This window comes from Pseudopipra pipra, chromosome 1 (assembly GCF_036250125.1).
Source record: "Pseudopipra pipra isolate bDixPip1 chromosome 1, bDixPip1.hap1, whole genome shotgun sequence".
Taxonomy (NCBI): domain Eukaryota; kingdom Metazoa; phylum Chordata; class Aves; order Passeriformes; family Pipridae; genus Pseudopipra; species Pseudopipra pipra.
In genome coordinates this window covers 131,401,271-131,425,134 of record NC_087549.1, presented here as the reverse complement: position 1 = coordinate 131,425,134, position 23,864 = coordinate 131,401,271, and the positions used below count along the sequence as shown (strand labels likewise).

At 38.7% G+C, this 23,864-nt stretch overlaps 1 protein-coding gene across 4 annotated transcripts in view; it reads right to left on the bottom strand.

The window, feature by feature from the left end:
• CALCR (calcitonin receptor) overlaps positions 1-23,864 on the bottom strand; it is a 157,897-nt gene that overhangs the window by 71,353 nt on the left and 62,680 nt on the right. Inside the window, exon 1 of one of the 4 annotated variants that reach the window (XM_064677794.1) lies at positions 14,635-14,873. The exons of the other annotated variants lie outside the window; for them this stretch is intronic. Within the exon in view, the coding sequence (XP_064533864.1) occupies positions 14,635-14,740 (106 nt within the window). The 5' untranslated portion in view covers positions 14,741-14,873. Of the gene's footprint in view, positions 1-14,634; positions 14,874-23,864 lie in introns of those variants that run through there. 4 annotated transcript variants of the gene reach the window in all.

Here is a 23,864-nt window from a genome sequence, read left to right as displayed (position 1 = left end):
ACAAATGGTTTTTAAAATGGTGTTTGAAATGAGACTTTGAAGAGTTATTGTTAAGTACTGAAGTGTCATGTAAAAATCTCTTTCTCATTGTGTGGATCACACTCAGACACTTTGAAACTTCACTTGTGACCTCCTCATTCAGCTGCAAGTTCCTTGCAGGGTTTTCTTTCCACCTCATTCAGCTTTCTCAGAGTGAATAGCTGGGTACCCACCTCCAACCCCAAGGTGTCTGTGCCACCTTACCTAGATAAGGCTTGCAGGCCCTCCTGGGAGGTGCCTTGCCAGTCAGCGCAGAAAGGCACCAACCTGCTCTGCCTGCATTGACACAGGACTGGGAAACACAGGGCAGACACATCTAAGCAAGACACAAGCAAGCCAGCAGATCTTGCTGCTGAGCATTTAAGGTATTTGGATCCAAGGAGGAGGTAGCGAGTCTGTTTGCATAGCCAAATGCACAGATAGTTTTGGGGAAAGTATGAAAATTGGCCCCTCACTCCCAGTGGGACATTTTACCTTGGGTTCCTAATTTTTAGGCTACTGCTTTGGACCAGGAATGAGCTGTACACCACACTTCCAAGGTCCTGTGCAGACCAGCACTGTAGTTGTAGTCCTGTCGGGCAGAGGAAATGCCATGAGTGTAATTCCCACACATGAGAAGGGAATAGAGTCAGACCCGCCTATTTCCTTAGCATTTTCTTTAGCTGTTAACCTGCAATGGTCTTCAGGTGGTTTTAACTGGCACCAGGATCTTCGGGCATTTCCAATGGAAATAGTGAACTCTGCTCAATTCTTTCTAATATACCAGAAAACTGGTGACCATCAGTCCCAGGCAGAGACATGGACCTCCCTACAGCCTCCAGTCAAGCATCCAGGAACACAAGTCAGAAGATATATCTATGTCTTCTACTCCTGTACTTCCTATGGTTCACCTTTATAAAATTCCTTGACATTTTGTCTAAACTTCCTGAACTTTTCATATGTAAATCTCCCGAGAAATACAAATTCCAAATTCGAAATTTCAAGTGTCAGGCACCTAAAGGCATTGCTACATTAAAATTGCAGGCATTTAGGACATTTGCTGCTTATCTCACTCCTTTTAGCAGTCTTGTACAACCAAACACTAAGCCGTGTGATGACTACTCAGTTCTTATTCAAACAGATCACCATTAATTTCCATTAGCTTGCCTGGTGGAGACGGTGAACTGTGTCTTGTAGAGCTGAGTGTTTGCTATGTTAACAAACTGAAACTATCAGCCATGGCAAATAGGTAATTTCAGAGTTACACAGACCAAATGACCAAATAAATCTACTTTATTGATTCATTTGGATTACATGGGAGCTGCAATGCTTGATACTTCATTTTTCCATTTAAAACCAGTCAACAAGAAGGGGCTGTTATACCTTAGGTTTCCCTTTAACCAAATCCTTTCTAATAAACTGAACAAAATAGAAAGAAAATAGCTACAAACTTGTGTCTATTTTTAAGCTAGTCATAAAGCTTTGAAAGCCCCCACACTACATATCTGAGCAGCCAATGTGATCATACACACTACAGGGAAAACTGAAGATGGTGGGTTTAGACTGGCTAATAAAACAGAGACAAGTGTACTTTGAAAGAACAAAAAAAGCCAAGAAATGTGCTTTGAATGAGAATTATTTACCTGGGACTCTAAAGCCAAATAATTCAGAAGATTTTCAGAAAAGGCTGAACTTCTTATGAAATAAAAGATAGTAAAGCATTACAGGATTTAGAGGAGCTGCCAGTGGCACCTGGTTGGGGGGCCCTTGGGAGGTTTCCATTACCTAAGGAGGGGAGCTGAGGTAGCTGGCTGAGCATTGTCACAAATCCCATTTGTATTACACATAGGTATGGAAGGATATAGTACTTCTGCATCCTCTAATGTCTGTTCATCAGGGGTGATTTCTACCACATATTAGTAGCCAAAAAAACCCTCCACTTTTTCAGTACTTAGTCTCAGGAAGAGACTAGTAAAGTATTTCAGAGGATTTGTTGGTAATTTGTTTGAAATACTTACACAAACTGGATCATGTAATTTCTTTCAAAAATTTTAGGTTTTATCTTTTTCAGTCTTTGTCACCTAGGAAGGTGTAAACCATGTATTTTAGCCCAAAGTGTTAATGGGAATATGCGAAGTGTCACATTCCAAGCAGTTCTGGAGACTGGCATCTACAGGACTCTGTACCTTGTTGCACTTCTCTGAATTTGGTAAAATCATTGTGTTTTAGCCAGAAATAGTGGCTGAGGGACAAGGTTTTATGCCTCTGCACCATAGGCTCTTGCGATACAAACAGTGGTGAAAGGACAGAGGGTTAGAATTACTTAGTTTGGAGGAGATAGTTAGTAACAACAGCACATCTGCCCAATATAGACCAGTTTAAGCTGTTATGGAATTAGAATTAAAAGAAAATTGACCTTGGTGCATTTGCAGTGAAAGAAGCAACAAGGTATGCAATTACACTTTTACTCGAGCCATAACACAAAACAGAGTGAATCACACTGTGACTCTGGAAAATGAGTTCATCATCTTCTATCACTATTCAAAGGATACACTCTTAAAATAATCTCATTGTAACAAAACAATAAAGAAACATTGAATTGAAGAAACATAAAAATTAAGTCAGGCTCTCAGCACCCATCAAAGTATCACAGAGTGGTCTGGATTGAAAGGGACCTTTAAAGATCATCTACTTCCAGCCACCCTGCCATGGGCAGGGACACCTTCCACTAGACCAGATTGCTCAGGGCCCATCCATCCTGGTCTTGAACACTCCTAGGGATGGGGCATCCAAAACTCCTGAGCAATCTGTTCCAGGGCTTCACCTCCCTCATAGTGAAGAAATTATTTCTAATATTCAATCTAAATCTACTCTCTTTCAGTTTAAAACCATTGTTCTTTGTCCTGTAACTACAGGCCCCGGTAAAAAAATCTGTCCCCATCTTTCTTGTAAGCCCCTGCAGCCTGTCTTCATAGGAGACAATTCCAGCCCTCTGATCATCTTCACAGCCCTCCTCTGGACCCACGCCATCAGGTTCACATTGTTCTCATGTTTGGGGCCCCAGAGCTCGATGCAGCACTCCAGGGAGGATCTAACCAGAGAGCAGTTAGAGGGGCAGAATCATCTCCCTCCATCTACTTGCCACACTGCTTTTGATGCAGCCCAGGATATGGTTGTCACATCATATTGTTCGTACTTGACACTGAAGGCTTTATTTTCTTTAGTTTTTACAGTCGGATTTGAAATACTAATGTTAAATACAAACCACACACTTCTGAAGCAACACTCAGGAATTTACTAGTTCTGCTTTCAGTAATGGATAACAAGATAAAAAAAAAGTTTAAAAAACTTTTTAAATGCCAGTAAATGGTACCATGTTAAAGTCAAATATTTTCAAGCTACAGAACAAAGAAGCAGAAAGCTGTGTAATAAAGAAGAGAAGTAAAATCTATATCAGAGCATTCCCGCTATTACGAGTGTTTGAATAATGGGACTACATGAAGCAGCTTTGGCCACTGGTCCACTACTTGATAGATGAAAGCAACCACACTGCAGGCATGCCTAGTTCATTACTGAACATTCCTAAAAGCAGAACACTTCCTTGCCAGTTTGCTACACTGTGAATCTGTGGTTTAGCATGTCACACAGCAGCACTGTATAATTTTCACCTTTCAGGCCCAGCTGCGAAAGGTCTTTGCCAAAGTGCTTGCAATTTTTGGGGGACTTTGCAGCAGTGCTTGTACAAAGAGCAAATATGCAATTATCTAATCTTGGAGACACTGCAGCTTGAACACAGCCAGAAGCTTGGGATGAATACTACTCTGCTGCAGAACAAAGATTTCAAAGGAGTTGCATACATTTATGTGAGAGTAAAATCTTTTGCATAGCCTGCAAAATTAAAGCAGATCTTTGGAATAAGTCTCTCTCTCTCTTTCTCTCTCTCTCATTTTTTTTTTTTTCAGAGAAAAGGTTTTCACAGTCCTCATCACCTGCAAAATAACCTTTGTGGCTAAGATTAATAACATGAGTATAATTTACAATGAGAATTGTGAAGGACAGAACCAAATAAACATTGCTAAAGAAAGAAACATACTGCACAATTTCAGTCAAAACTCTGAGTTAAGAAAAAAGCCATATCCATGGTTGCCTTATAACTTTAACTGGACTAGCATCCTGACTGTAGTGTACATAGTTTTTATGTAGGTTTTATGTACAATAGGTACAGTACATGTCTGTCTATGTATTTAAAAATACATAAAAATGCATAAAAATACATAAAAATACAGAGACTCTAACAAGTCCTTGAGTTTACTGGAACAAGAATATGATGACAAAGCAAATCTGGACGGACTTTGGAAGCACACATGAAGAGTTAGGGAGAAGTAAGAAAAACTGCAGGATACAAGTTGAGTGTAAGGGTACTCCTTTTTCCAATTACCAAATTCTTTCTGTATCACATTGGAAGAATCTTCATAAAAGTGGATGAATGTAACCTCATATATGACATTCTCCCCTCTTGGATCAATAACTGTTTTGATCAGTACTTTCTTGACTCCATAAATTAAGGTTTTTGTTAAAAAATTTTTCTTTCAGCTGCAGCACATACTGGAGGGAAAAATAGTTATTTAATATTTTTTTGTGTCCAATTCTCTCTCCGTTTTCCATTCAGTTCTTTCCCAGGCAAACTCCCACTGGTCTTTTTTTCCCCTAACCATACATTCCTACAAATTATTTGAAGCAAGTCGATATTTTACGGGGTGGGAAAAACCCCAAGAAAAATATTATACTTTCTTATTATGTCAATGCTTTTATATAAGTCATATAAAGTGTGAAAAATCCTGTGAGTAGATTGTTTTAAATAAAATGCACATGACATACATTTAAAGCATTTTCTTCCCACTTGGCAGCAGAACAGCCCATGCTACAGCTGGATGTAGGTTTCAATTTTGCCCCAACAAAAATGAGCCGGTATGGAAATAATGCATTTTTCTTGAGGCTAGTTCTAATTTTATAGCAGCTCTGCTAATAATGAATAGAAATTTTGATTTGAAGTCAGAGCATGTCAATGTTGATCTCTAAGGGCTGTATGTAATGGGGTATTTTAAATACCGTAATAGGAGACAAATTTTGGGACATGCAAACCCTCTTGTGACAGTCTCTGAAGAACCCTTTGTGTGCCTGAGGTCTTGGCTAACTTTTAGAGATACACCAACTGGTATACTTGAGAGAATTATTTACCTGCTGGTAAATCTTGTTTTACCTATGCTCTTAAATCATTGTATCTACCACAACACTGATATTTTTGTATCACATCTATACTGCAATAAATAGAAAAGTGACCCAAAGCTGTCACTGCATTTTAAACTATTTTTACAACTGATCTAAAGATTAATAAAGGTAAAATAATGTAATGACTGATGCAGATACAAGGAAAGATGGGTAAATCAGTAAAAATAAAATTATCTGCATCAGATATTACAGATTAATTGAATATCACAGCTGTAGTGTTTGAATACTGTGTTGTCCCTGACAGGAATTATGGCACCATTATTATAAAGGGTTAGATTGAATGTAACAGTCTAAATTTCCAGTTTCAATTAGCGCCAAATCTACACATTTCTCACTATGGCATTATATATTCATTTCAGAAGTTCAACAGGGCAATTACATATGGTAAATTACTATGAACTGACATTTAATCAAGAGGTAGCTATTAGCCCCTAAAATTCTGTGGAAGACTTTCAGATTAACATACATGAAAAGAGGCAGGTAAGGCTCACGTGGACACACATGCTGAGGTTAAAATAAAGGGTAAAATGGGTCTTTGGCTAGACCTGAAGAGAGAAGGTTAGTTTTTTCTTCATGGTTCCTCTTTTCATCTGTAAATTAGAGTAGATTAGCAAGAAATACAGATGAGGGAATGGGAATCACCTGAACAGTGAGACAAGCCATTACTGGTGTAACTCACTCATTTACTCTTAGAAAATTTTATGAAAAGCCTTGGTTCTTTGTCCCAGACATTCTTCCAGGCTTGCAGTCTGGAGTCCAGGGTTCATCCAGGTGTCCCAGAGGGATAACTGAGTCTAGACAAGGCACAATTTATTTGCAAGAAAACAAGACCAGGAGATGGCTAAATTAGATGGCGGCTAAAACATGTGAATGTGCCTTGTGAACTGAAAGGTGGATCACTACTTGCTACCAACATTAGCGTTGACCTTTCAGGGACATCAGCTGCCAGCCATGCAAATGGCAGCTCTGGTGACCTCTTCCTCTGCTCATAAATATTAATAAGCAGAAGATTGACTTGTGGGGTTCAGAGTCTCAACAATACCTTGCACAGATCCCAAATACCCATTGTTATGAATGGCCAGCCACCTATCGCAGAAGTTTTATTGGAACCCCACTATTCAGGTCCATGAAAAAAAGCTTTATTTTCTGGCAGATCAGTAGTGGATGTAATGTTTCCAAAAAACCTCAAAAATGGTGAAGCAAGAAGAACCCAGTACAAAGGAGAAACAAGCCTTTTCATCACAACCTTGCCAGCCAGGAAGAACAGAGCATAGTCTTTGGATCAGTAGGTCTTTGCATCTTTCTGCTAAGATGAGCTATCATTAACATGTTCTTGAGTAGTTAGTGAAGCTCTGCTTGTATTAAGCTGCATTTATTGAAGATCTCTTCCTGTCCTGCAATCTTAGTCAGACAGAAAATGTGTAGCCTAATTTTGTGCTGGACAGGGCACCCGCGGAGACCAGGGCCTGCTCCAAAGCATCTTATCAGCCAGGACCAGTGAGATGGGCTGTGGGTAAAGTACTGTGTGGTCTGGCTCTCACGTGCTCCACTGTTAGGACTGAAATCCTCTGGGGCCATTGCAATTCTCAAACAAGTCAAAGCCCAATTATTACCACTTATAACATAATGTATTTCTTAAGGATGTCAAAACTAACTCTGAAAGCTCCCTTATGCCACGGTTTGCTTTTGGTAAAATCTTAATACACACTGTCTAAAGTCTGCCTTTAGCAGAGTTTTACTTGCCTGGTCTGCTGAAATGAATTTCTGGCTCCATTACCCAAAGAATTCAGAACCAACCCCAAAATGATAGCTGAAGTCACAGAGGACAAGCCTCCAAGTTTTGAGTCAGCTGAAAATATAAAGTCAATTTTCCTTTCTGAGCACATCCCAGACCCACGCATGTGCCAGGGGCCTGTTCTTCAGTTTAGCCTATAGAGCTAGAACTTGTGTGCTTATGTAACATCTAGGCTTAGGGTTGCCCCAAATCTTCCTACCAAATCCAGCTGCAGGGACAAAGGATAATCTGGACCACAAATCATAAAGTTAAACAAGAAAACAAATACATCCAGTATAGCAGCCTATTTGTAAGGTTTTTCAAAATAAAATCCTGGAAGTAGGTTGTATTTCTGAGCAAGATTTTTCCTGTTACACCACAGGTTGCCAACTGGCAATGAATTAAAAGACTCTCTATGCTAATAATTTGAAATATCCACCCATGATCTAAAGCTTCATGTGGAAAAATAATACATGGTCTGTTCCATAAATTGCATTGCCAGAAAAAGGGCCTTCATATAGAAAGTACTTTATATAGCAGATAGAAGACAAAAGGGAAGCATATTTGCATGAGCACTGAGATTCAGAAAAGACTTCTAATGGCTTTGGAAAGAAGTCAGTAGTCTTTTCAACTGCAACTAGAACTGACCTTGCTTGACGTCCTGACTGTCTCATTGAATCCAAATGTGTGTGTGCCTATGTGTATGTGTACGGGCTTCTGCAGAGCTATGTAAAATCTCAAGATGTACAGAATGTAACATAGCCTAGCTCTTATGAGATCTGTAGAGATCATGTCTTGAGGCTTTTTGCCCTTCTGGTGTTGATTTTGACCTTCTGGCAATGGAAAGAGTTCAGGCTTTTATCTTCTTATAAGCAACTTGGAGCTTTTGCCTAAAGCCTGCCAAGTATTCATCCTGATGAAGCACTTGACCTTTCTATGAAGTATGTTTTTCAGGCACCACCAAATTAAAAAGCATCTAAAGAATACTTTTTCTCAAACAATCGAAATATTTCTAATTATGTCTGCATTTTGAGTCTTCTACACCACACTCAGACAGCCACCTTCACCAAGTGAGAGGCCCAACTCCGTTTTTTTAAAGTATGGTTTTGCGTATCATATAGCTCACACATTGTACATAGACAAGCAAAAATGCAACGTAAAAGCCATGTATTTTGTTTGTGGACTGCAAACAGCATCTGCATATTTTTTCTTTATTGAGATAAAAATTTCCTTAATATTTTAATTATTGAGTTCTTTTATTAATTCAGTTGTTATCTGCCCATGCAAAACAATACCACTTGTAGTCTCATTCATTGATCCCATTTGAGCAGGTGTTTTACATAGCTACAGGGAAAAGAAAAAGCAATACTTTAATAGAGGAAGACATCAGTGCAAAACAACAAATGAGCTCAGGAGCAGGATTTGCACTGGAAAATAAAGTTGTATGTTTGTGAAGCTCTGTAGCCTGAATCTTGAATGGATAGTCTCATTTGGAATGGAAGGAATAGAGGGTTCTACAAAAGCAACCTTTTTGTAGAATGAGTCTTGCCAAAGCTGATATTCCACCTGTGATCTTTACTCTTCCTTTGTAAGAGTACAGTTCACAGCAAAGACACAAGTAGCAGAACTTGCTTTTCCATGGCAGTATGTCCCAAAACTTCTTCTTCCAGACCTCGTAGTCATAATTCCCTTCCCTACATTTAGCATGTTCCCACTATCCTTTATTTCCTTTCCCTCCTGCAATTTTTCCAGAAGACACTATTCCCACCTTTAAATTTAGTGCAGTCCTATAATGATAGCACAGATTTCCACAGCACAGGAAAATGGAAAATCTGGTGCAACATTAATTTAGTTTAATTTCAGTGAATATTGTGCTAATTGCTTTACATGATTCTGTAAAACACATGTGGAATTAAACTCAAAACTTGGCTCTATTATGTCTGCAAAATCCCCAGCCCTTTGCTATAGAATTAGGCTAAGTTTATGGAGCTCTGGTTATACATTTCTGCTCCAGGGATCACACCATGCCAAAATCATTCAACTTTACTTTCCATCTTAAAGAATGGAGTTGGTAATCCAGATTCAGTTGCAATCAATCAGGAATCCCACAATCCCTTTGAAAATAGTTAAAAAAGAAACAGAAAAAAAAAAAAAGGCAAACCAAACCCCCAGCCAAAAACAAACACTCAAATGAACAACTCCCCAAACCCTACTTTGTAAAGTGAGTTCTGGAAGAACCACTGTAAAAGGGATTAAATGCATTCACATCGTACAGTTCAAACAGCTGCTAAGCAAAGTATGACTAAGTCCATTCATCCTTCTGGGGCAGTCTAGTTTAGGCACAGCTTCAGAAATGCCCCCCTCAGCAGGCTGCATGTGGACACCCAGTGCATGGCCATCATCTGTATGCAATTACACACTGCCAAACAGATAGAGGAACTGCTGGACATGGGAACAGTACATATTCCTGAATACCTTTACGTATTTTTTAATTTACCGCAAATGGTATAGGATAACAAACTTTCACTTTTGGTAGTTTGTGGCAGTCCAGAATTCCTGAAACTCCACTTTTACTCCAATGTTATCAAAATATGAGGAGTGTTCAATGACAGTGGGCAAATTTATGCATTTTGCTGTGTTGAAGTGTTTTAATTCACTGATCTCCTGTAACCATGGTGGTAGTAGGGGAGAGTATGTGAAAAATCTTGCTGCTCCTATGATGCAACAACAGTTCCTCTTTATCTTTTTTAGTAAACTCTTGCCCAGCCATTCATCTATATTGAGTAATTCTACCAGACTAGCTTGCTTATTTGACATTTGAGTTAGAATAACGAATGAATTAATTTCCTGACTTGTATATATGGTTTTGTACTATTTTCTTCTTGTGTGATCTGATCTACGTCCAGCAAAACCATCTTTTGGTACAACATTTATGGACAGATCTTGAATACTGCTCTTTTCTTGGTATCACTTTAACACCTATAGCTAGATCATTAAATTGGTCTTTGATTGTTAGCAGCTCAAACCTGGCTTTACTTTCAAGAATTCTGCCAGGAAAAGTAGGACATAAGTGGAAAAAAATAATCCGTGCGTGAAATGAACCACAATTACCTTTGACATAAAAGGCTGAATAAAAGACAATACACTTCTTCCATTGATATATTTTATTGTAATAGCACAGATTTTGGGGGGTTGGTATTTGGTAAAAATTACAAGAAAAAGGACAAATTGTCCACGGTGACCCTTGTCCCTTACTTTCAAACTCAGCTAATGCCAATTATAAAAATCAAGTGCCTATGACATATTTAGGTTATGTCATTAGCTTCCATTCAGGACAACAAGCATAATATCATTGCTTAAGAAGAGGCCATCACAGCGAAAAGATTTGTCGAAGCCTTTTTATTTATCTCACGCCACAGCAAAATAAAAGTCTCACTGAGTACTAGAAAATCTCTGCTGAAGGTATTTGAGATTGTTTCCCACCAGAAGAGATTCTAGGTAGTAAGAAATTGTTCTCAGTTGTGCTGTGCTCAGGTCTTGTGTGCAGGAAACACTCTCCCTTTGTTTCACTGGATTTTACCTGAGCAAAGTTACTTTCCCTCCCAGCTACACTCCCTCCTTGACCACAAAATAGAGTAGAAATACTGCTGAAAATGCCTGAAGGAAATTTTTGCAATACCAAAAAGGAAAGTTTACACTCTTACTCTGTGCTTTGAACACAACTCAATAGAGACCTGCCATCTCTTTGACATGCACTACACTCAGTCCTTGTTAGGCACAGCATCTAAGTGCAAACCTAGCTTTAATAACCATTTTTATATGCTATTTAACTGCTTTGCTGAAATGAGGCTCTGGTGTCCAACAGTTAAAGTTATGATCTGGTGGAACATAATGCATGGTTGCAACCCAGAATTACTGTGTCCTACAGCTCTTGGTTATACACCAAAAAACGTTCTGGGTGGAACATGAAAAAATGTCACATTTCTGTCATATACCAGAGAAACCCTTCAGTCAGTTCCTCATACAGAATGAGGTTCTTTTCTGCCAGGTTCTGAGCAACCAAACAAGGTACTCAAGAGATAGGTGGTCTTACACAATCAGGATTTAAACGTATCTTTTGTTAATCAATGATGTATTTTGCCTCCCTGCTGAAAAGATGCTAATTGATTTACTTCCCTGTAATTGAAGAAGGAGAGGAAGAACGACAAGATGAAATTTTGCTCATTATTCTCTACTAGTAGCTACATAACAACATGACTATCAAGTTTTACTGGATTTTCAAGTCAATGAGTATGTACAGAACATGCAACTGCCAAAGAATAAAATTATTAATACAACATATAATTGCATGTATTTAATAGGACACTGCAGTGGCTCTAATTTACAATCTGTCTTCAGGCAATATTTCTTCAGACATCAGTGAACCACATCTGCCTCATATTCTGATACAAATCAGGATTGTCTACTAAATGCTTTGAAAATTTTCTATAGTTCCTTTGCTAGAAATGAGGGGGGAAATTTTAGCCCTCTAGGGAACTGCAGGGTATGTCCCCTTGGGACTTTTCATGAAATCAAATAAAAAGCATAGTTCACTTCATCTAGAACAAGACCTGTAATCATCACATCAAATAAAAAGATCCTCAAATTGAGGTAAAAGACAGAATTTCCTGTGTTTCACTTTATGTTCACTGTCTCACTAGATACCACTGAGAAAAGCCTGGCTCCATCTTCTTCATTCTGTCCATCAGGTATTTTTTTCCCCCTCTAGGAACATCTGAGAGGGTGAGATTGAACTATACATCTGTGCAGACACCTCTATCACTTCCGTACTGTACACTGATTGACAGTGCATTCTGGCCAACAAACTGCAAAAGTCAGGAGATTTCAAAGATACTGGAGAATCCAAGAGATGCTTTTGCTTAATCAGAAAGGGTTGGGTTAAGATGAGCACACTGACTTCCACAGGGAGATTCAGGTGCATAGGTCACGGAAGATGACCTATGTGTCGACAGGACAACAGATGCTTGGAGCTCTTTACACCAGGTCCCAGCCACTACCAGGGCTTCTGGCAACAGATACTGAACCAACTCCTTAATCTGATGACTCAGCCAAAAAGTTCCAACACAGCTTGGTATCCTCTCACTGCCAATGTTCCTGTGTTCAAGGGGAATATACAGCATTAATCTGGCTTACAGTGCTCATATTTCAGGAGATGCAGGCATAGTACACAGGACTGCTGTATCCTATGTTAGTTTTCTGAAGTGACTGATCCCTAGTTCACATTATGAGTGCTATCCCTTCAGATCTATACATCCATAGACCTTCTGGTGGCAGAGAGGAGATCACCAGCAGAAGACCATCTACACCCTGAACAGTTTGCCAGAAGGTGCTGTGGCTTCTGATGTCTCTTACCTGACATCAATGGAAGTGTATGTCACATGCTGCTCTCTCCTATTACTGGATGGGACACTTCCCTGCTGAAATTCTTTGCCCACAAAGGGCAGTGGTCACCTGAGTATCAGGGTGCTAGAGCTTCAATACTATTTCACGGGACATTTAACTAAAGCCCCTCTGTGCATATGAAATAAATCCTCTGTGTTTTGTCTTGGCATAGAAAGCGAGGTGCTACAATCAGTGGTCCTGCCTGTTCAAAAGGGTTCCTAGTGAAAAACCCGAGCACATTAGGACAGTGCCAAAGCTCCACACTCTGACCCTATGCAATCATATTTCAATCCCTGAGTTGCAAGGAAAATATTAGTCCTTAATCATGTACCATAACAAAACTAGCTGCTTGAGTTCATTAAAAAATAAACTCGTTTTGCACTGCCTTTTTCATTTTATATCATTTAGGCCATCATTTAAGCTACAAATACCATACATATCAAGAAAATCTTGACTAATACCTCCTACCTGAACTACTAGAGAATATTTGTTTCTATGTGACAAAATGCTGCTGATTAAACAAGAGACATGAAGCAAAGCTTAGATGAAAACAGAGATTCTGCTTGGAAGATTAGGACTTTTTCACATCTCTTTTGGAACAGAGGAATGACACTATTTTCTCTAAAGAACAGAGGGAGATATATGCTTAGACTAATGGCTTAACGTCACCTAAAGGGTCTGTATCTTTCTACAAGGTACACCTTATTTTAATTTCTCTCTATAGCTATCAATCAGAAAGCCTTCAAATTGCTCTGCTCTGGTGACATAGTTAAGGAATTACAAGCAGATACATAAAATAGCCTAAAAACCCGTTTGCCTTTTAAGGGACCTTAGAAATTTTTTATGAAACTTCTGTTTGGATGTGTTGAAAATCGATGATGTATATTTAGTGCTGTAATTTTAACTCTCACTGCATTTGCATTTCAGCTTTTATTTTCAAAGGAAAGACAATGAAATGATGGCATTATTTTGGAGCTGTGCTAGGTGCTGAAAAATCAGCAATGCAGAGCTCCTTCTTAGCAAAACTTGGCATGCTCCCTCTTTATTTAACACTGAGCCCCTTTTCCAACAGCTGCAGTGAAAGTTCCTAGGAAAAAAATGATTATTTGGTACGACTCATTTTTTGGAAGACTAGCACTGTGATTTTTCAGGCAGCAAGTCTGTATCTTTCTGTTTGCACAAGACTTAACCCTTGCAAAAGAAGTGATACAGTGAGTACTGGGTACAACAGGGTCTCCTTGGGAGTTCTTGTGCCAGGATAGAGGTTAGTGTTCAAGTAGAAGTTATAGCTAAATAAATATCTCATATGACATTTTAACTGTAGAAATAACAGTTTTTGGCAAGATTGTTTGGCAACCTCATTTTTAATGTCAGATTCTTCAAGCTGATCTCAGTTCAGAACTTTGAGCATTCATAACACAGGTGAAATTTCTGAAGGTTGAATAAAGACTGTGAGACGTAAAATATCTAAAATAGGGAAAATTTTGGGGGACAAACTGTTGTTCTATTTATTTCCATATGAATCAATGTACACAAAATTGATTTTTAACTGAAAATATTTTTAAGTAGCTTAATTTCTGAGTACTGCTTCAAAGCTTAATTCCAGGTCTCAGTCACTAATAATATTAATATACTGTTGATTAAGTAGAAATAAACATCTGACCCATAAATGTAAATTAAATGTAACAACAGTTTAGTTACTAACAACTCTGAAGTTGCACGAAACATTTCTTCTGATTTAACTTTGGCCTTACTTCGGTGCTGTTCAAACAAAGTCAACATTTGGTATTGATTTCAACGAAAAGAAGTTTGGAGCAGACAGAGAAAAAGAATGCTGCTGCAAGGAGAAGGGCAGGCTCCCGCAGAGAGCAAAGCTGACAAAAAGACAAACCTCTTCACTCATCACGGATTTCTAACTCAAACATCCTCCCTGATAATTGCAGTTCTGAGCTGGGGCACATAACACTGTCCACACAAACAACCATGTCTTGCTCGAAACAAATTTAATAATGAGCACTGAGAATGAGCTCACTGCCCTGTTTAAGTGTTATAAAATTTAACAAAACCTCTGTACAGACTTTTTACCACCGCACTGATAGAAGTTTGCTTACCCGCTTTGAACTCCTTCCACAGGCTACATAAGCTGAAGTTCCAACAAAGCCCAACAGAGGCTCCAAAGCTAGAAGAGATTTTAAATCTTCCAGTTGGTAAAATCATGGGATGTCTCTGGGGAAGCAGGTTCTGAGTATATCTGAATACTTATATTGGGCTGCTTCCTGAAATTTTTTTTCAGAAGCCAAACTGGTATTCGAAGCTCACCAAAGTTTGCTGTCAGATAGGGAAATAAACTTTTTTATTCTGCAGAGATAGAATGAAAAACCCTGTGGATTGTGACACTGTAAAACCAGAAAGAACAGTTATGATTTCTAATGCCAGCAGAGAACATATGACATTTCTTTTTCTTTCCTGGATACAAATTTCGGACTTTTTTCACTTTACGATCTATGACTTGAACAGGACATTGCACCTTACTTGATGATAAGTCAGTAAAAAATAATGGAAAAACTTCCCCCATCAGCCTTGAGATTGAAAAAAAGTTCTAAAATGGAAATGAGGTAGTGTGAAAATTAATGTAGTTCTCTACTGATAAATTTCTGTCAGATAATAATGTCAAACACACTCTATCAGTACTGGTAGTTAAAGTAAATTCTCCTGATCTTATATAACTGCTTTCTAAATTTATATGTACAGACTGTAATGTCTGCCTTCAGGCTTATTTTTTAAGGGAAACTATACAAAATTTTTGCATTTGATTGAAAACCAAAGCAAAAGATTATTTTCATACTTAATGCAATCCTAACAACAACTGCACTTTTAGAAAACAGCCAGGCAACAATATGGTTGTACATCAGGCAGATATAACTCAGACAGAGATATACTTCTTGGTTATATACAGCAGCCTGCCTAGAGATTCTAGTTACTAAAATAATTGTGCAGACTATATAAGAATAACTCAATTTTTAATTGTAGTCATTCCTACTACTGGCAAGAGACATCATAGTCCAGATATCTATACTGCTTTACACATGGAGGAAAATTGGGTGCACATTATGAGGGCCCTCAAGGACAAGATGACAGTCCAGTTCTTTTGGGGACCAACTGACTATCTTCTCCTTTTCCCCATCTAGAAAATTTGCCTCCTGATCTGGTTTCTTCTTGCACCATGTGATGGAGAAGACGAGAGGCAGCATCTAGGACTTTGCATCTGTGCACTGTATAAATTCATGCCTCTCTGGAAGCAGCTGATCAGTGCTTCTTCCCATATCAAGTATTCCCAGAAAAGAGCTGTATAATGAGAATAATGGTGTGCTGTCCATGCCATGGAAATAGATGTAAGCAGTGAGGCCACCTTGGGCTGGCCACCATGTGGAGTGCCACCACTGCAGCTGGGATGGAGAGCCTCGCACACACAGGGGACTCAGAACAAGAACAAGAGGATTTCCTTCTGGCAGCAGATCAAAGACAGCTGAAGAGAGTTCCGCAAAACATTCATTTCTTATTAACTTGTTAAACAAATTTAGGCTCTTTTTTGCTTGTATTAATTCATCTGTCAGAGCCCTCAATATCAGACTGTTTATAAATGTAGTTATACAGTTACGAATTGGATAACTATATTTTCTGTACCTCCAGTCTAAAGTGAATCACTAACACAGAAATCTTGCTTCAGTGGGTTTATGAAGCACTTATGTGCTTTATTCAATTCCTGCCAGTATATCTGTCCAATCAAATTGCACTCTTCAGAAGCCACACAGTTCAATGTCAAAGCCTTTTTAAACAAATCAATGCCACAACCTTTAAGAAAGCATCTGTCCTGCAGTTCCACACAGAGTCTTTACCTTGGAGACACAAGACATAAACAATTTGCAATACAACAGGACAAATCCTTATCCTTTATTGTCAGTAAGTTCAATTTAGTCCCATACATCACTACCACTGCATGTAGAGTGCCACTTTTTAATCTTAAGAGAAAAACAGCCAGGCTAATGCACACAACCTTCATAGTGCCAAGTCTCTTAATGAAACCCTAACTTTATCTAAGAATATGCATGTTCAGACTGCCCCATCCCCAGAAGTGTTCAAGGCCAGGTTGAATGGGGCTTTGAGCAACCACGTCTACTGGAAGGTGTCCCTGCCCATGGCACAGGGGTTGGAACTGGATCTTTAAGGTCCCTTCCAAACAAAACCATTCTATGATTCTGTGATCGATGAAAGTATGATAAGCAGTCACCAAAAATCTTCCTTGGGGCTTAATTACAAACTCTGAACTGAAAGTCTACATGGAGACTGCTATTTCACAGCCTAATTTCTGCATTCCCCTTGAAATGTTAAGCATGTTGCAATCCATTCATTATATACTGGAGGATTTTCCCAGCCAAGAAAAAGAAATGGCTAAAATAAGTTTTTTTCCAGATAAAAATGTGAACTGTGGTAGTTCAACACCTCGGTTAGCTGTATCATAGCTACAGTATGTATCCTATCCTAAATCCTTTTCATGCCAAATGCCTGAGAATTCACCTACTAGTGTCTTTACATCACCCATCCCTTATTGCTATATTGCACAGCAGACAGACATTTAACAGGCACAGGAATTCAGTGCACTGGTTTCATAGCAAGCAAAATCTTGGCAAATGGAATAGCCTAGCAATGTGTAACAGTAATGAAATGACAATTTGTGTAGAAAGTCGATGATCACAGCAGGCTCCACTATCTCAATGGTAGGAAAACCTATGAGACAGCAATTAATTTTGGCAGAAACACAAGAGTCTAATACTACTAAGATTTTTATATCCCTTGCTCTTCAAAATGTTTTTTCATTTCTTTTAATTTTTAATGCTACCTCTGAAATCCTATACCTCTATTTTTTGTAATGCTGGCAGTGCTGGTACATTGTTGCTGAGACATAAGCAGAACAGACACATCCAAAACCTCTCCTTTCAAGAGAGTTGAATGTGGAACTTGGAGACTTGCCTTCAGCATTTCAGTGGAGAAGCAGCAGTGTCTTGACCAAAGTGAGGGAAAAAAAACCACTCTTGTGCAGCATTGCAACAAACTCCTCAAGGGCAAGCAATGAGACTGGAAGGTATGGTTAGTCTCAATCACTACTGCATCCTGAAGGTTCTTCTCCTGTGAGACAACTCATGTTGTCCTTACCTACAGGTAAGTGTGCAGGTTTAATCTAACACTTAATGAAGATGTTTAATCAATGTAATAAACCTAACCCTCAGTCTGAGTGATGACACTGTGACTCATGTTAAAGAGCCTTTTACTTCCCAAGCAGACACATTGATTTCAATGTCATCATTCAAGGGACAAAGGTCAGCTCAGCATGAGCAAAAATAGTGGGATCTGGCCAGCATTCCTTTAATTACGGTGCTTAAGACACATTCAGAGCAATCAGATATTAGGAGCACAGTTTTCTTCAACAAAAGCCCTTCTCAGAACTGGCCTGAGATCACTAGTGATACAAACTGCAATAGTAAGTAAAGAAATAAATCTGTCGCTTTACACTTTGTCAAAGGTGCAGGTGGGTAAACATCAATTTCTCAGGAAAAGTAGAGTATTGTATGAAAAAGAAATTATTCTTTTCTTTTTGTAGCTGCATGTTCTAGTATGTTAACACTTCTGAGCAATTTAACATTTAGAACACAGAGCAAGTATGCTCCAATGATTATGGTAATAAGTTTGTACCTGATCTTTTTATAATATTATGAGAACATGTTCTTTCCCACTTTTTCCCCTTTTCTTGTCTCTGCAGAGACACTATCAAAGGATGCCTGAAGGTGAGATATGGACCCAGGAATGTTAAATGATACCTGAAAAATCTAGTTCTTTCATGTTAATATTCTTTAAAAAAAATGGGAATCTTAAAAACACTATAATTTCCAGGTGGTATCTGGGCTATACTACCATCTTTCTTTTCACACTCAGTCAAGACAAACAGGTACCTGTAGAACATGATTAATTCACATTCTGATTTAAATGTTTTAGGGTGATACAAACTTGTACATTTAAATGTCTGTTTCTACAAAATTTCCGTATTTCTCCATTGCTCCTATGAACACCATGTCATGATTTTGATCAAAGTGCAAAAGAGCATCTTCTGGGGAACAACAGCAACACCCATTGCAAGCATTGCCCTTCCTTGATACTTCAGGGTGCTGTAGTACATTCCAAACCAGTATCTGCAATCAAATAATCATGATGACATCAAACTAGAGGTTGTTCAAGTCAAAGACACAGTCCAAAAGAAAAGCGTGAAAAACTGTGTCACCTGGATGGTTAGAGATACAGTCATGTGAGGATGTATAAAATTCCCCTATTAGGGTAAGAAAGAAAACTTCAGCACATCACTCCAGTGGTGTTTAATTCCTACTACCTGCTGTCCTTAATTGCTGTCTCCCTGGACTGTGACACCATTAATTGAATCAGAAGGAGGAAATGCTTAAGACAGGCAACTGGGCATCTGACTATTGAGTTTTTCCTTCTCTTAATATGAATCACTTATCATTCTTGTGAATTTGAATGTCGCAGATGATAGCTATATTGAGTATGTAGCCTGGCTACAGCCCGTTGTTCTCCACTGTACAGCAGTGCAGCCTGAGCACTGAAAGGACAAAAGGATAATGTGTCATAGATATGTTAAGATCACTTGAATGGAGAATGACCGGGAATATCTGGATTTGGAAGCACTGGAAAGAACAACTTCCAGGAGAGAGGTTATGGGAATGCATATGCTGATGACATATATTAGAAGGTCACCAAGATGACAAGTCATTTATGTGCTTCTTCTCAGGGCACCCAGCACCAAGGCAATGAATGGCAGACTGAAACAAGTGATGTACTAAAACAAAGGCACCCTACAAGCACTCTGAAGCAAAGACTCATTGCATTTAGGGATGATGGTAGGAAGACTGTGAACAGAGCAGGAGCCATAAAAGACCCATATAGGCAGACAAAAATCAGTGTACAAATAGAGGTAAGTGTTTCCAGGCTAAGAAACACCCATGAGAAGGGAGGAGGATTCAAAAGCTTCCATCCCTAGTCTTGCAAGAAAGCCTGGACAGACCACCTGGGTACAATGTGGTGTTTGTGTGCTGAAGACATGACTTGGGCATACACATTTTGGAGCTTTGTGAATTTGTGGTACAAGAGTGTGACCGAGTAAAACTGATTTTGTTTGAAAATAAAACCACCTTTCCCTCTCTCGAGGACTCACATTGGGCAACTGGTAGAGATACGTGTTTAGCACATGCTCAGTAAGGGACTTAAGTCCATTCTGCCCTGTCTAACTCATATCAGACCCTTAAAATCTCTCACATTCCAGGCTTAGCAAAGACATGCAGTGTTTCTATCCTTTTCTTTTTGTTTACAAATGATCTGTGCTGAACCTGATAAACTTTTCCACATAAGAAAATTATTGAAATGTACATTTTCCTGCATGCTTTTTGTTTCAAGAAACTGACATTGTCCATCCAAATAATGAGTCAGAAAACCCATTTTGATACAAACAACACAAGCAACATTAGAAATAACAGAATGCCTCATTATCAGTTATGTCTTATTCAAGCTAGAAATACATTTATATTCTCACGTATACACAGCTATTCAGGAAACACAACATAAATTATAGCAATTTACTATAATGCGGTTTTATGATATTAAATCCCTCAAATGAGCTACCTGTAGGTCACACATGAAAAAAAATGATTGCATTGTGTTACCAGAATATTGTCAAAGGGTCCAGCAACAATTTGTTTGTTGGTTATAGTAAAAATGCCCATTTCATTTTTTTGAAAAGACCCTATACCACAGAAGCTGTATTTCTAGCAAAGATTTCCAATATCCTTGTGAGGTATTTTGAACTGAGCTATTACTCATTCCCTTCACCTGGCCTATTATGTTCCTACTGGGAACAATTTCCATTACAATCACATTTTTAGGAGCGTTGCAGGAAGGAAGCTCTAGTAAACAGAGAACAGTCCAAATTTCTCAGTGTGCATTCACAAGGTCTATTATTCCAATATTTTACAGACAATTCAAAATATATTCAAATACAAAGAAATGCATTACTAGATAATGTTATTATTTATTATTTAAGGGTGATAGACTCATTGGATTGCAATTATATATTGTATGTTTTGGCACAGTTCACCCTTCATTTCATGGATATGTCTGTTTTCAGCTGCAATGCATTAGTGGACACTAAAACAACACCGAAAAGGGGCACTGTGGCAATGATGGCATTAAGCTTCTCAGGAAGGCCAAAATGTGCAAAGAGGTGAAAATGACAGGATCAAAGACAAGTTCAAAGGCATCTCTGCATTGCTCTGGGATAAATACAGTAGTGATGCCTTAAGGTCCATTTGTTTTTTTCTTATTTTCCTAGTTTTATAAGCTTTATAAGTAAAAGTAGGTTTTAGAAGCAGCAGCCCTTATTCCTCACCCTTTAGCACAGTAGTTTACACATTCCTCAACCCTCTTACTCCATTCTATGTTCCCCATATCAATTCTACCCCTGAATTCCAGTAGAAAATGTTTAGTCTTTTGCCAAGGTAAGGCCTATGGTGTTTAGAGAACATTCATATCTTGGCCTGAACCACATAACATGGTCAGAAACTAGGTGACTGTGTAACCTTCGTGTTCTGAAGAAGATGAAGATGATGAAGAAAAGCTCCCAGACTCAATTCCCAGGGGGTGGGCCAGGGAGTGGATCAAGGCAAAAGCTACCGGATGGACAAACTTCGGATTGGTTACAATTGTTACAATTATAAATTGTAACATCTCGGGCACGGAAGGTACGCGCCTCTTGTAAGGGAATTAAACCCTTTTCTTATCTCATCCTAAATTAACTGCTCAGGAGTTTTTTTTTTCCTCAGCTCCTATTAGGCATCAGTAGGATATTGCACTGGTACAGGAAACGATTTGCAACTCTCCATTTACGAGGAAATTCTGGGGCCATATAGCTGGACATAGGGTCTTTCCAGTCATTCCTAGGATGGAAATGGCACCTGAAGGAGTTTCAGCAGCAGCTCCATGGCACTAGCTTTTCCACAGCACACAGAAACTGCTACAGTGACATGAGGCCAAGGTGTGTATTGTAACTCCAGCAAGAAAATTCAGTGCTACCTGGCATTTTAGTTCATTGATCTCATTAAACACTACAGAAAATGCAGCAACACTTACTACATCAATTTTTCAGGTGCAGAGGCTGAGGTCCAACAAAAGAGCAACTTTATGTACTAAACTGGCATCAAATACAAGACAGAACTGGTGTTTGGTTCTCATACGCTTACCTACTTCTCATGTCAGTCTTTATCGGGGCATCTACAATTTGGAAAAGCTTGCTAGCAATTTTGAGGGAACAGTTTATTACAGAGAGCTCCACTTATGGAAATATGGGCTTTAGATGTGATTCTGTTTCTGGCTGGATTTTCAAGGACTGAAAATGACAAATAGCATTCTCTTTAAAAATATATATAAAAAAATCATCCTGTCTTATGAAACTTTCTTTCTGTTGTTTCCTTCTTGAACAAGTTCCTGCCTTGTCAGAATGGATCCTTTGAAAAGAATAACAATAATGCTGAACTTAGACTGGCTGAAAACACCTGAACAAATAAACTGGCAGAGCCTCCTGTTGATTTCCAACTTCATCTCAGTCAGTCAACTGAGATCTCACTTGATGAAACATAAAAAATACACAAGATATTTCTGAATATATTTCATGAAACTTGGAAAGCAAAACATCAAAGAAAAAATCCAGGCCATAAGATTCCTTTTAATACTGCTGTTTTCACTCAAGATTCAAGTGGTCCCTCTTTGTGTTTCACAATAAACTGTGACCAGAAAACTCATGCTTTAGTCAGTCTGCACGAGTAGGCAGCCTTTCCTGCACGTTGTTTTTATGAAAATAGTGATTTCAAGCTCTATTTGCTGCAGATGAAGAAGTTATAAGACAGCAGAACAACATGTCACAGTGGATGGGCAAAGAGTTGTATATAAACATATTGGCAGCCTTCAGATTTACTTTCATCTCATGGTTGACATGTGGAAGTGCATGGCATTGATTATAGCACATTCTTTCAAGTACACTTGTGAGACCTATCTGTGAGTATGTGAATGGTTTGTGAACAGCTCTTTTCATTCTGTCAGATCAAATCAAGAGCAGAGGTAAAGACCGTGCTGCTAACTTGTGGTAAAAATAACACCATAACAAAACTGTAGTATCTGTGTACTGTTCCCATCTATATGTATTGGCTTGTGGCACAGATAGGACTCTATGGATACATAAATACACAGATAAGTGTGCCACAAACTACCACAAAATGCATGGTAAACCTCACATTCTGGGTTTATATATTTATAACTGCCCTCACTGCCAAACATGTACGATCAGAGGTTTGTGTTTCTCTAACTCCAGGACAACTGCAAGAATGCCATCTTTACCCAGATATTACTCATAATCCAAATGGAGGAGATGCCTGTTACCTGAAGACATCTGTGGATGAATGTGTTGCAGACAGAGAAAAGCTTGAAAGAACAAGATTTGCAAGACAGAGCTGGTGTGAGCCGCTGCTAGTAGGGGAGAAGTCAAGACTGTGTCTCTGGAGCCATCAACAGTGCTAGTTTCTCTCTTACCACAGAGTTAGGCTCCAATACTTGACGTTTCCCCTCAAGACACATAAATCACCTTAGTATTCTCCAGTGAAATCTGATTCTGCATTCCCAGTTTTCTCCACAGATGCATGGGGAGTTATGAGTGACACAGGGCAATATGATGTCTTTTAGGGGATCATCTATAAATCTCTCAAGATATGTCTTGAGAAGGACTACCCAAAATCTGGCTTACAATAAACGTGTTTCTTGCTCATTCAAATTGTTGTCATCTGGAGAATATTTGTGAGACATTTGTTCTACATAGGTTATTGAATTAATTTCAAAGAATTATCTAATTCATTTGATCAATCCTCTTTCTTCACTGAGAATGGGATGGTGAAGCATATAACAAGAAGGGTGAGACAATTATTTAGTCATAGAGATAATAAAGGCTTCTTGAATATCTAGAGAGAATACAGCTTTATCAGAACTTCTACGCAGTTACTTTGAACCTTGTCTTAGAGTCAGTGGTGCATAGTATACATGGATATTAGCAATATGCATCCACCCTTATCTCTAGGGAACAGTGCTTTTCTTTTATCCTGCTGGAATTTAATTAGGTGAAACTTCATTAGAATTCTCTATCTCATAAATTCATCAAAACAGTTTCATCTGTAACTGTAATCTC